Source organism: Macrotis lagotis, chromosome X (genome assembly GCF_037893015.1).
Source record: "Macrotis lagotis isolate mMagLag1 chromosome X, bilby.v1.9.chrom.fasta, whole genome shotgun sequence".
In the NCBI taxonomy this organism is placed as follows: Eukaryota; Metazoa; Chordata; class Mammalia; order Peramelemorphia; family Peramelidae; genus Macrotis; species Macrotis lagotis.
Window position 1 is genome coordinate 346852999 of NC_133666.1, and position 15122 is coordinate 346868120.

Here is a 15122-nt window from a genome sequence, read left to right on the forward strand (position 1 = left end):
AAATGTTGTTGACTTCTATCTGTCATTATTTTAAAATGAACCATAGTAATTTCCTTTTGGAAAAAACACAAAAGAAGTAGGATCAAATACAGACTCACTATTAATAGAGTTAGGCACAAAGTTAGGAAATGACTAAGCTTGGGTCAACTTTTGACTCATAAGCCGGGTGACTATGGACAAATCACTCAGTTTTCCTAGTCCTAGTTTTCTCATGTGTAAATTGGGATTAATAAAATCTGTAGCACCTACATCAAAGGGATATGATGAAGGATAAATGAGATAATGCATTCAAAAGGATTTAGCAAACCATAAAGTTTTATATTGAAATGTTCCTTCACTTGACAGTAATAAAAAATATTTCAAAAATGCTCTGAAGTTATGGTTATTTAGAAGGGTGAATTGTTGGTAGCATAATTACAAAAGTGAATATAAAGCAAACTGCATTGTTTTTCTATCATTATTTTTTTAATTTAAGACATTCTCACATAGTAGTTATCTTCAAGTATCTCTGAACAATTTAACAGACTCATAAATAAATATACATATGTATATATTTTATATGCATGTTAAATGACAATATTTACATGCTAAAACAATTTTAAACAAATTAAAAAATTTTGAGTTCTAAATTCTATCCCTCCCTCCCTAATTTAATGGTTCTTTAAGAGAAATATTTAAGATAAATTTGCCTAAGCTTAATATCTAATTCAATTGGCTTTTCAAAATATTTTTTAAATGATTGAATGATGTTCATTTGGTAGAATTACTACTAAATTTCCCATGTCTAGATCTTCATTTTTTTCTAAGTATTAGGAAAAATTCAGACATTTTCTGTATTATTATTAGATCATACCTTCCAGCTACCTGCAGCCAAATTCTGCAGGGCACCTGCTGCACCTTCTAGAGTGTCTGGGTTTGAGCACTCGGAAAGAAGTGTGAGGTAGGGTTTGACTATTGAAGGGTGCCACAGCATCTGGATTCCTTTTGGTGGTTCTGCACAGTCAGGCAGAGGTCCTACGCCATCCCACTGTGGAAGAAAAATATGATGTAAAACATCATTAGAAAATTTCCTTTAAACTTCTCATATCCTTTCCTTTAACAGACATCAAGGACTTTAAACACAAGATAGGATATGTATCCAATGTTATGTATGTTGCCTCCAATGAATTTAATATTACTGATAATCATATGTCCACATCTTTTAGATATAAATAGAAACATATTATTTTTAAATTAACAAAAATAATTTAATGGTTTAAGGTTTGTGGCCTACAGAGGTAAACTACAAAATGACTGAACCATTCAAAGATGTTTGCTGTGGCTTCATGTGTGGCAATGAAATCTTATGCATGAAACAACCCACAGAGTTAAGTTGACTCTGCCCCTTATTTCTTCTCATATAGTTTTGTTGGACAATAAAAATTCAAAGTAATTAGCAAAACAATGATGACAAACAAGCAAATATACTATTGCTAATAACAGAGTGATTTAGAAAAAAATCATGGTCTCATTTATATTTCTAGGAAAAACAAAATAATCATGTCATCATTTTGATTAGGTCAGGATAAAACAATTACATATTGTTTGCCTGAGTTTGTTAATAATCACTTAAAGTATATATTTTAAAAATAACAGTTACAGTTATTTAAAAACACTGAAGAAATCTTTTTTTTGTGTGGAATATGTCAATTTTACCTCTGGAAGGACATAAGGATTACCTAGCAAAACATTTATAAAAATAATTCCATATGTAACTGATTTTAAAAATTCTGAATTCTGAGCATTTCATTTATAAAAAAATTTAGAACAAATTTTGTCTGATTATTAGGGAAAAATCAAAATGTTAATGTATGCTAATTATTAAAGAGAAAAAAAATATTTTACTGTCATATGTAACTTTAAATATTTCATCATTTATCATGAATAGGCAAAACACCAGTATCTTAATTAAAGATTTTGCTTTCTCTTTAGATTATGGTAAAACCTGTCTTATTATTTGTTAAGCTGAGGCATAACATCAAGAAAATGCCTATCTTTCCATTAGAGATCATTTAAAAAACCCCAAAATATTTCTAATCAAGTTCATCATTACAACAAGGCTATTCAGAATGTGAGAGCTTCTTCTGATTAACAGTCCATGGCCAGGTCATATAAAGTTGATTTGTACTTGTGTACTGTATTTCACTTGAACTAATAGAACTTTATCTTCAAACCAAAAGTTTTAAAAAAAAGTATAAATAGAAAGTGAGTTAGAGGCTCTGTAAGAGTATATCAGTTTCATTATTTGAGAGTGACAGCTCTGATACAGGATTCATTACATTTGGACAGATAGGAACATCAAGAAGAAGGCAGCATCATTTTGTGGCATTATCAGCTTCCATGAGGCAGTAGTAAAATTGTCTGCTCAAAGGATAGAAACTCAATGGTATTAAATCCATCTCCTAGTGCATTGGAGGAAGCAAAATAAATATTATTTTTTCTCCCTTCTATGCCTAATTTATCATCTTATGGAAAAAACATAGAAGTACAAATATAGTTTTTTCACGACAGTCTCTTGATATAATAGAAAGCATGCGATGCTTATGAGCAATCTTTCACATGGCATGGACACTTGTGTCCATTGGCTCTTAAACACAATCAAATGCTTTTTCGTGAATAATTGCATTTTGCAGAAATGGAAAGGAAGCATAGATGAGAATGTCTTCTAATGTAAAAAAAACTATTTTTGATGGATTATTTGTTGCAATATTACATGGGAAAAGTGAGGTGATACAGTAGATGGCATGCCAGTTCTGAAGTCAAAAACACTAATCTTCTTGAGATCAAATCTGATCTTAGAAATTTATTAGATGTATGACCTTGAACAAGTCACTTCACCCTGTTTTCATCAATTTCCTCCTTAGCAAAATGAGTTGCAGGAGGAAACGTCAAATTCCTCCAATATTTTTGCCAAGAAAACTCAAAGAGTCTGAAAATCAACTGAATGACTGAAAATATCATGTGATATAGTCATAGAAATTCAGCAAAAGAAGCTGTGTTAATCTTATAGGCTTTTAGATTTAAAACTAGAAAGGAATCGTAGAGGACATTGAGTTCAAACCCTTGCTTTACAGATAAAAATACTAAAGCATAGAGAGATCAAGTTAAATTCCCAAAGATACAAAGCTAGTGAGGATGTGAGTCAAAATTTTAACTCAGATCTTCTTGACTCCAATTCCAGAACTCTCCAGAACTAGTTATCATTCTTTCCTGAAATTTGTGTCTTCTTTTTCTAGCTGCTTTATTACAAAATATGATATATTGTTAAATAAGTGTACAATTTTTCTACTGCTATAGGATATGTCCCCATCTAGTTCTTAAATAAATATCTTTTATTGCATTACCTTCTTAATGGTTATCGAGAGAATCAGAAAGAAATAAAAAGGACATCTGACAAGAATAAGAATAACATTTGATGTCAACTAGAGAGGTAGTTCAAAGGTATTTCTGTTTTATTTTGTTTTTCTATTTTAGAGTCTTGATCATACTATGGCATGTTAGTACTACAGAAAAAGGTTTATTTTAAAGTCAGAAGATATTCCTGATCTTAATATTGTTCCTGTATTCAAACTTTTACTAAGTTTATAAGGGGAAAGCCCTCAAACATTCATCAAAACACATTTTCACAAGTAAAAAATACAATAGTAAGAGGTTTTGTGGATTGATTGATTTTAAAATAAGTGGAAATAATGAGATTATTAAAATGACTATGCTGTTGAAAACTTTCAGGAAGAATCAAGAGTTCCATTTAGCAGGGAAATTATTTGAGAAAAAATGATATCTTTTTTCTAATAACAGAAACTTATCACATAAAAGTAGCAATATCTAAACTACACTTTCATATTCTTAGCCATATTTTTATATTTAATAGCCCAAATGGTGGGTCATATTTTTCAGATTCACAAGCATTGCCATAGGTACACAAGTCTGATGCAAAAGGAATCCAAAGAAGACTGAATCACAGTTTTTTTTTTTTAAGTAAAAATACATTAAAACTAAAGATGCAAAAAATAAAATCTTTCCCAAGTTATGAGAGGATACTTTAAAGCAAAATGAAGTATTGGAATAAGAACTTGCTTCTCCAAGCACCAACCCTTGGCAGGATCAGCAAAACCTTTTGAATGGATTCCCTGAGTGGTCCCTGAGATATTTCTGCTGAATAGAGTAACCTTATGCTCAAGTTCCAAAATCAGGCAAAGATCCAAATCAGATAAAACAGAAGGAAGAAAAATAGAATTATGGTGAAAATAAAGTATAATGCATTTTGGCACTGCTCCTTTTCCTTAATATAAGTTTTAAAAATATTTTTATATTTAATAAGTTTTACCAATGCCTTTGCTTATGGATAATCTTAATGAATAAGACATGGAAAAATTGTGACAGGCTTGATATATGAGTTCCCATATTTTTTATAGGTTCTTAAAAATACTATTCTTAAACCCAGAGCAAAGGAACATTTATATGAATTGATGCAAAGGTAAGTAAGCAAGGCCATGAAAACAATGTCAATGAACACAATGATAAAGGGAAACTAAAACCCCATTACATTATATTTTTATACTGGACTAATTAAAATTACCAAGTTTATGTCTGAAGAAGAGATGAGACAGTGTACTTCTCTGGGGCACTATGGGTGTGGAACATTGAATATAATATTGTTTAATTTATTATTTTTGCTGAATCGATTTCTTTCTTTTTAAACTGGCTTGTGTCAAGAGGAGGATGGCAGATTATACTAAGAAATGAAGTTGATTCACTAACAAAAGTTATTAGTGAAATTTTTAAAAAATACTCAGACATTCAAACTAGACTTTTGTATATACTAGCCTTTCATGGGACTTCTATCATGAAAAACACAAATAATAATTTGGTGAGTATTCATTAACTCTTTTTATAATATTAAGTAAGCTGCTAATATTTTTATGATACATATATGACTAAAAACTTTCTTCTTAGAAGACAAACAATACTGCCAAACTGAGTAAGGATTTATTGTAAGTTTAAGTTAGCTGCTAGGAAAATGAACACATGAATTGGCAGGTAGTTGGCACAGTAAATTGAGCACCAAACCTTTAATGGAGCAAGACCTGAATTCAAAACTGGATTTAGACAGTTTTTTTTTCTTTGAGCAAGTTGCTAAATTTGACGCAATTTCTGTATCTGTAAATCAGTGATAAGAAGAATAACTTCCTCCCAGAGTTGTTGTAAAGAACAAATAAGTTAATATTTGCAATGATTGCAATATCAGATATTTAATAGGTGTTTGTTTCTTTCTTCTTTCTTATCACCCATGACTTTAAGTTGTAAAAAATTTGAAATTTTTTATCACTTCAAACTTAAGACTATCATAAATAATAAACACTGCAATGAAGATGTTGACTGTGGATTCAAGTCCTTAATCCATGATATTGGTAAAGACTTCTTGGAGAAGAGAAACTCTGAAATGTACTCAGAAATAAAATAATCTTAATTTCAAAAATTATGTGAGATTTTTTCCCCATTTAAGAATTCAGAACCTAGAAATGTAAAAAAAAAATGAAGAAGGGTACAAATAAGAAGTTAAATGGTCCTGATAAACTTATCATTTGACTCAGAAACAAGTCTCAAAAAAATCTAAGATTTTGCTATATTTCTCTTTATAAAATGAGAGAATGAGAATAGAGATTCCTAACCTTCATGGAAATACCTTGAGTCTGTCATCAGAACTTACAATATTTTGATAACTGTCATTTGTAATATTATATATTTTTATTTTATAAAAACATTTTTTTCTGATAAAAGGTCCAAAGATGTCACCTGACTGCAATAGGGGACCATTAGCCATAGAGTGATAGTTAAGAACCCCTCAACTATATGATCTCTAAGGTAAATTCTACCTCTAGATACTACAAACTTATGATCCAATAATATCTACTCACATTCCTAAATATATTCATAGTCCTCAGCCAATAGGAAAAATAGAAATATAGATGTTATGGATTTACTGTCATAAAAACTCTTATGAAAAGGAATTCCAATTTAAATAGATATCAGACATAACTATTTACCTAAAATACTGAAATACTATCTGGCACTGTGGAATCATTTGATGAAAAGGCTTCTTTATTACTTGGGGCTCTTTTGCTATTTTAGAAATAACTGTTAATTTTGAAATACTCTCTAATGAAAAAAAGGTAAGATTTCTTGCCTCTATACAGAAGTGCTCATTCTTTGGCATTTGGTATTTACCAGAAAGGACAGGATATCATAGAGAGAATTGAGAATATTCTGGAAGATTTTTTTTAAAAATGTGAAATTTTTCTCTTTGATGGTCAGATTTTTAAGACTTTGTTTCCCCAGTTTTTAAAGTCTAAGACCAGCTTTTTTTTTAATCCGATGACTTTAAGAGAGGACAGCAAAACATCTTTTAGAGAGAAAGATATAGCTTTAGAATAAAAATTATACAATATAAAAAAGTCAGAAAGTTTAAAAGAAAAGTTCAGAATGCAGTATGCTGTCCCTCACCAATCTTGTCTTTAGGAAGAAACCAATGTCAATGATTCTGTGGATAGTTTAGTTTATACCATTTCAACAAGGCATCTCTATTGATACTAAAAATTTCCAAAACATATTACTGTATATAAAAGTCTTTTGTGATTCCACATTGTGACCAAATTTTTCAAGTCAATGTCAGCAAAATGCAACTTATGATAGTCTCTCTATTGGAAAGGTTATGACACTTATCATATCTGTTCAAATACCAGAGATGTGAGCTAAATATTGAGGCTAATTAATTGTGGTTTTGGTCTTGAAAATCAGGGGGAAAAAGTCAAGAAAACATAACATAGCCTTCCACTTTCTTAATGCAATGGTAGCCAAAAAAAAAGGATTTAAAATTTCACAATTTGCATATGATCATTACTTTAGGGTTTATCTTCTATGAATATTCTATTGAAGACCATAAGAAGAGAAGAGATTTATCAATATTGTCATTCTCATTATAAATTAAACCAGGGGGTAGCTAGGTGGTGCAGTGGATAGAACAACGGCACTGGAGTCAGGAGGGCCTGAGTTCAAATCCAGCCCCAGACACTTAATAATTACCTAGTTATGTGACCTTGGGGAAGTTACTTAATCCCCTTCTTTGTAAAAATAAAATTAATTAATGTTGCTACTAAATGGAAAGGTGGATCCAAGGTTATCCTAGGAGGAAATTTTAAGGAGTTGATTCCAACATGCTTCCCCAAGGTATGAACCATTATTTCATAGGATATTCAGTCATTTTACCTTATGGTGTTCATGATAAACATAAATAAAATAATGCTGAGAAGATTTTTATCATTGAAAGAACATTCATTAAATCTGTGCCAGATTATTTAATAAGGGCCAGTATTTAAAGGAAAAAAGCACAACAATTTTTACCTTCAAGGAGCTGACATTTTAATGGAAATACATTTATGTGTACTAGTTTATACAAGATACAGAGTGGATGCAAATTTCCTTCCTAGTTAATAGCATCTGAGGTAGAGGCAGGAAAAACCTGCCGAGAATAGTACCAGAGATGAATCTTTTAGATAACTAGGAATCACTAGGAAGATAATGAAAGAGAGCATTCCAGGCATAGAAAACAACCATTATATAAAGCAGAGAGATGGAAGAAAGAGTATCATTATATATGAAAATATATAAGAAAACTGGTATTGTTAGAAAGAATCAGATAATAAAGAACTTTAGTTTGAAGGTGAGGTGGTAGAGAATATCCATTAATATCTCAATAAGATATATTTTACCCCCAAAATATCAAGATATACTTAAATACACCGGTTGGCATAGAAGAGGACAATGAAAATATGTTGAATGATTTGGCTTACTCAGGATCAAAAATCAAAAAAAGGTCCAAGATACAGTTTAAATAGTGTATTTATGTATGAGTGTATATATCTAATAATGTATTTGTATATACAGCACCAAACGAACCTATTTAGATTAGCTATTGACATAAAAATTGGGGAAATGGATTAAGAGAGGACACAAACATCACCATTTCTTATAGCACCTTATACAATGTGGAGTGACTAGAGCATATAGGCCAAAAGAATTTAGAAACTAACTCAAGGATATATCTTCTTGACAAATAGTAAAATATAATATCTAAGAGAACACCTTGTACCAAATGACCTCTTAAGAATACTTTAGCCCTGGGGCAGCTAGGTGGCGTAGTGGACAAAGCACCAGCCTTGGAGTCAGGAGTACCTGGGTTCAAATCCAGTCTCAGACACCTAATCATTACCTAGCTGTGTGGCCTTGGGCAAGCCACTTAACCCCATTTGCCTTGCAAAAACCTAAAACAAAAGAATACTTTAGCCCTAAAATTGTTATATTATGAACCCATAAATAATACTCAACATAAACTCACTTGTATTATAGAGGATGATGGAGTAATGAGTAGTAATATTATGCACAATTTTATTTCATAAAATAGAAAAAGAAGAGAAATAAGTTCACATGAAGTATGATGACATCATCTCAAAAGCATTTAAGAGCAAATCCAGAACAACAACAGATGAAAAATAGTGGGTAGGGGAAGTATATTCAGATTTATATACATAGTCTCCTGATTGTCAATAGTAGTGAAGCTACTACATTATTACTCTAATATCAGAGATCCTAAGGTATTAGATGCAAGAGAAAAATCACTTAAGAAAATGAGAGACTGATTAACCATACCAACTATGCATGAGTTGGAAATGTTACAGTTTTTAGGACATTCAGAAACCAAATATTTGGAAAAATTATGGACCACATTACAATTTTGGAAAAAAAAGTGATAAAAATGTTTAATAACAATTACCCATATAGCTATTTTCCCATTTCTAAAAAAAATCTTTGTAGAAATAATTTTCATAGAAATATAAAGCATTCTTGATGAAATTATAATGAGAAAATAGAAGGGCTTTATAAATCAAGAATATCAGATTACATCTTTATAATCAGAAAAACTTACTGAAAGATGCAAAGATATAGTATGCTTTTTATTCTCTCAAAAATCTAACATATCTTAGGTAGAGCAAAATACTGTCCTAAAATTTTTCCTCCAAAAAGTTACAATAGGAGGCATTTTAAAATCATATAGATTCTTTACTAAATACAACTGAGAGATAATTCTGATGATCCTCTGATTATTGGTTAGCAAGTGAGTCATAAAATAGCAAGACATAGGCTCCCTAAATGTTCTTGTCACTATCATGAAAGATGTCCAGTATTTATTAAAAATGGGAAAGAGGGTGATTGAGGGAATGGTCATAGATTAGGGAATGGCTAAACAAATAGTGGTATGTGGTTGAGATAAAAGGTTTTGTTTTGGGAAATGATGAACAGGGTGCTCTAAGTAAAAAAAAACTTACATAAGCAGATGCAATGGGAAATATACTCTATACAAAGTAATAGCACTATTGTAGGATGATCAATTGTGAATGACCTACCTTTTCTCAGCAATGCTGTGACCCAAGAGAACTCTGAAGGACTTATGATAAAGAATACTATCAAAGGCAGAGTTGATGGTGTCTCAATACAGTTTGAAGCACCTTTTTTTTTTCCACTTTATTTTTCTTGAAGTTTCTCTCTTTTTTGGAAGGGCTATGTTTACTATTACAATCTGACTATTGTAGTAATGTTTTTCATGACTACACATTTTAAAACCTATATCAAATAATTTGCTTTCTCAATGAGGGCGAGTGGGTTGAAATGAAGGGAGAAAATTTGGAACTCAAGATTTAAGAAATGAATGCTGAAACATGTTTTTGTATGTAGCTGGGGGAAAAATAAAATAATATAAAAAAATGGAAAAGGGTTTCCCAAAAAGATAGTGAAATCTACCAGATATCTATTTTTATAAATAACATTGAACTGTATGGATGAAACCATAGAAAAGTGTATTTCTTCCTAAATAGAAACATAATCAACTAAAAGAGTATAACATAACTACCCACATAGGGAAAAAAAAGGAACAAAACCACCTATTTCCAGAGTGAGATATTTATTTATATGTAAAAATCATTGACTATATATTTTGAATAAACATATTACAACCTGGACAATGAACTATGTGCTGAATTGAATAGAAGGAAAAAGTATGCTAGATTGCTTTTGGAAAAATATATACCACTTCTAATTTCTTCAAGCTTTTAAAAATAAAAACTCTAAAAAAAACCAATGTACTTCTGATGAAGCTATATAGATGAAAATCACAGAATCCCATAATACCAAGGAATAAAAATATCAGGTAACACAAAGGGTCATGGAAATATGTATGATGGATGGAAATATAACAACATCATAAGAGTCATCTAAAGGATATCATCAAATATGATAGAAATAAGGTTAGCTTTGTCACATAGTAAGAGCAAAGGATAATAGCTTATATGCAGAACTGATATTCACATGGTATTAAGAAAACTAGGAGGAAAGACCCTAGAATTTTTGGGGGGGGGCAGAAGAGGATTTATGAGATAATATTGGTAAGAATTACATCAGATAAGAAGGCACAGATGGGTTTTAATCTGCACACTAAGAGTAACTACAGGGGTGGCTAGGTGGTGCAGTGGATAGAGCACCAGCCCTGGAGTCAGGAGTACCTGAGTTCAAATGAGGCCTCAGAAACTTAATAATTAACCTAGCTGTAGGGCCTTGGGCAAGCCACTTAACCCCATTTGCCTTGCAAAAACATAAAAATAAAAAGGAGTAACTACAAAGTATAACATTCCTGAATTTTATTGAAGAATCTAAAAGATAGACTTCTGGCCAAGATGGCGGAGAGAAGACAAGCACAGTTCTAAAGTTTCCTGATCTTTCCCCATCTGTCATATGAAACAAACCTCTTAACAGAAATCTGACCCTCAAAACCCAGAAAGAAAAGCCAGGAGAAAGAACTTCTACTTCAGAATTTGTCTTCAGCAGCTTTGGGTGAGTTTGGGAAGGTGGGTCCAGGCACAGAGAGCGGATCAGCCCCAAATCATCCAGATTAGTGTCTGAATTTGAGCTGGGGGTCTGAGGGCTCCAGAGATGGACCTGCTGGATCAGCTGTGGGGATAGACCACAGGGGCTTGAGTCAACTAGGGAGCAGAGACACTGGTGTTGGCGCTGACCCTCTGGAGTTTGCTAACAGGGCGGGGGAGAGAGTTACTGTGCAGGAGAGCTGCAGACACCATCCCTGGGCTCCTTGGGTCTGAGGAACTCTGAGTCCACACCTCCATTGCAGCTGAAAACAAACAATTGCAGACTACTTCTGCCCTAGGCACAGATGTGTGAGCAGAAGAACCAGCCCAGCTGACAATAGGGAGAGGAATGACCTCACCCCAGGTTAAAGTCCACCATTGATTAAAGGCAAAAGGATTCAATAGCGTCATCCACTGCCTTCAAGCTAAGGGAGAAGGCCTCAATCAAGGTCGCAGACATGCCAAAGAAAGAAATCAGCACCTCTTACTGGCCATCCAGAGAAATTACACTCAGTGAGTAAAGCCTCTAGGGATCCCAACACCAAACCCCTGTGAACCAGCCCATCCCCAACTCAAGGTCTTAGCAAAATGAAGAAGGATCAGCCGAAAGATGGATCCATAGAAAAATTCTTGGAAGGAAAAGACCCTAACTCAGAGAGACCTAGAAACTTTGAGGAGAATATGCTCTGGTCTCCAGTACAGAATGAGTCCCATGAAGAAATAAGGAAGGAGTTTTTTGCATTGGAAAATTTGGCAAAAGAAACCCAAGAGAAGATTAATACCTTGCAACAAGAAAACACATCTTTAGAATATACAATTGGGCAAATACAAAATGATAATAAATCTCTCAGATGCTCAATTGGGCAAATGCAAGAAGAAAATAATTCTCTCAAAACCTAAATTGGTCAAATGGAAAGCTCTTTCAAAAGTAGAATTGACCAATTGGAAAAGGAATTGCAAAAGGTTAATGGAGAAAACTCCCTAAAAAAAAAGAATGAAGTCTGCAGAAACTAATGACTTCATGAGACAGCAAGAGCCTGTTAAACAAAATCAAAACATAAAAAAAATAGGAGAAAATGTAAAATGACTTACCAGCAAAACCACTGACCTCAAGAATAGGTCAAGAAGGGGCAACCTGAAAATTATTGGGCTTCCTGAAAACACTGAAGAGGAAAAAAAAAAAAAGCCTGGATTTAATATTACAGGATCTAGTGATGGAAAATTGTCCTGATATCATGGAACCAGAGGCAAAGTAGTTATTGAAAGAATACATTGATCCCCCTCCAGAAAAAGATCTTAAAATGAAAACACCAAGGAATGTTATGGCCAAATTCTAGAACTATCAGATAAAAAAGAAAATCCTGCAAGCAGCCAGAAAGAAACAATTTAAATATCAAGGAGCCACAGTAAGGATTATGCAGGACCTGGCTGCATCAACATTAAGGGATAGAAGGGCCTGGAACAAGATATTTCAAAAAGCAAGGGAGCTTGGAATACAGCCAAGAATCCACTACCCCACAAAGCTGAGTCTTCTCTTCCAGGGAAAAAGATGGACATTTAACGAAATGTAAGAATTCCAAAAATTCCTGATGAAAAGATCAGAGCTAAATAGAAAATTTGGACATCAAACAGGAGGTTCAAGGGACACATGAAAAGGTAAAAAAAAAAGGTGGGGGAGGCAGTAAAAGAAAAAAAAAACTGCTATCCAACAAGCTGAAATTGGCTATATCCCAGCATGGGGAAAAAGATTCTCATAAATCTTGAGAATTGTAACTCTAACAGAGAGAATATACCTAGCCAGACATGATGGACATTCGTGACCTATCCATGAGACTGCTATCCAATGGGATATAACTGGCTTTAACCCCACTTGGGTTAAAGACTCTAATAACTCTCAAGAATTTTAACTCTATTAGATAGATTGTACTTAGCTAGAAGTGACAGATACTCAGAATTTTCTATGACTCAGATAGAATGATTTTTAAAAACACTACTTCCTTAAAAAGGGGAACAGGAAGGAGATGGGAGGAGGGAGGGGATTGAATGGGGTAAATCTCATTACATTAAGAGGTACAAAATACCTATCTCATTACATTAAGAGGGACAAAATACCTATGGTAATAGAGGGGAAGAAGGGAGGAGATGAGAAACACCTGAATCTTCTTCTTATCAGACTTGGCTTAAAGTCAATTTACACATACTTACTTAACTTAAAAAAAACATCTAACCTTTCAAATATTAAAAGGGGAAAAGGGGAGCAGGGACACAGAAAGGGAGGGGGAGGAGAAAGGGGAACTAACAAAAGGAAGGGAAGGGAAAAGGGAAAAAAGGGAAAGGGGAAAGAAAGGGGAGGGAATGAAATAGGAGGGTACACACACTGAAGGGGGTGATAAGCAGAAACAAAATACTGGGGAATACAGATAAAGGTAGGGAAAAGGGTGGAAAATACAAACACAGTGAAGATAGCATGGAGGGCAATAAAGAATAAGTTATAACTTTGAATGTGAATGGGATTAACTCTCCCTTAAAACATAATCGAATAGCAGAGTGGATTAAAAACCAGAACCCTACAATATGATTTCTCTTTCAACAAACTCAGTTTGGGTCAATGTACAACATGGAAACAAAATAAAGACTGACAGACTGCTTTCCGTGGGGGGGTGGGGGAAGGGAGGTAAGATTGAGAGAAAAATTGTAAAACATAAATAAAATATTTAATAAAAAAAAGAATCTAAAAGATAAAAATAGAGATGGGTTGGTCTCTTCTTGGCAAACTATGAGAGGCTACAAGGGCAAAAATCATATAGGGTTTTTGAATCAGTTGGTTTTTTTTTTAAATTAGCTTTCTTTTCTTTGTCATAAGGGAGATTTAATTCCAGGACACTGGGGTTGAATATGCAAAAATGACTGTGATATAAAAGCTTCAAGGATCATTCAATTAGACAAAAAAAATCATTTTTAATGCATAGTAAGCTATGTGCTTGACACTGCACTGGTTCTGGAAAAACAAAAAACAATAACAATGGAAATAGAAAAATGTGGAATTTCAAAAGCTTACAAAATGATGAATGCTGAAAACTATCTTTGCATATAATTAAGAAATAACATTAAAAGATGATGAAGCCAAACAAAATAGAAAGAAAGAATAGAAGGCCCAAAAGGGAGCCATGGGAGATGGCATATTTAAGGGATGGATTACCAAGGTAAATTGAAAAGGATCAGGCAAGGAAATAGAAGAAGCACCAAGAATCAGCAGTGTCATGAAAGCTAAGAGTGGAGAATGATATCCATAAAGAGTGGATGGTCAGTAGCATCAGGAACAGAAGAAAAATCAAAGGGTTGAGACCTGAAGGGGAAAACACCCATAGATTTAGTGATTACAAGGTCTTTTAAAGAACAGGTTGACCAAATTGAAAAAGTTAGGTGAAGAGGAATTGGAAACAGTGAATGTCAACTATTTTTTCAATGGAGTTTAGTGAGCAACAGTTTTCACCAACATAAAAGGGTCTATATTTAATTTGTGACTATACTATTGTGACTATTGTGTCAATAATTTGTGATTTTACTAATAAGAATTCTTGCAGTTTATAGTTTTAAATTGGTTTAGAATTATTGCATTACTCAAAATATTCCACATCCCCAACTCCTATATGCCTAAAAGAAAAAGGAAGAAAAACGTCTTTGTTTCAGATTAACTCTTATAATTTTTTTATTTTAAAATAATTTATTATTAATAGTTGTTTTATATAACTAAATATCTCCCTATATTCCTCCCCTGGTCACTTCTAGAGTCATTAAAAATAATATATTTCTCAAGGAAAAAAAAAGCTACACATTTTCTCAATATCCACATGATTTTGGAGAGCATGATATTAATTACCAGAGGTTTTTGTTAATTTGGAAAATGGAGATTAAAGGTTTGTGAAGCACTTTATATGCATATTATCTCATTTCATTCTCACAACATCCCTGGCAAGTAAGAATCTGAAGCAGATAAAGGTAAATAGACTTGTAAATAGACGCAGCTAGGTATCCAGTCTTACTAGCTGTGTCAACTTGGGCAAGTCATTTAACTTCATTGCCCCCCACAAAAAAAAAATAAAATAAAGT

General features: G+C 32.9%; 1 protein-coding gene across 3 annotated transcripts in view; it reads right to left on the minus strand.

Annotated features, from left to right (window-relative positions):
• Nucleotides 1-15122, minus strand: part of CTNND2 (catenin delta 2) — a 1202081-nt gene that overhangs the window by 139870 nt on the left and 1047089 nt on the right. For all 3 annotated transcript variants that reach the window (XM_074205345.1, XM_074205344.1, XM_074205347.1), the window contains one exon: nucleotides 854-1027. In XM_074205345.1, coding sequence (XP_074061446.1) covers nucleotides 854-1027 — 174 coding nt within the window. The remainder of the gene's footprint in view (nucleotides 1-853; nucleotides 1028-15122) is intronic.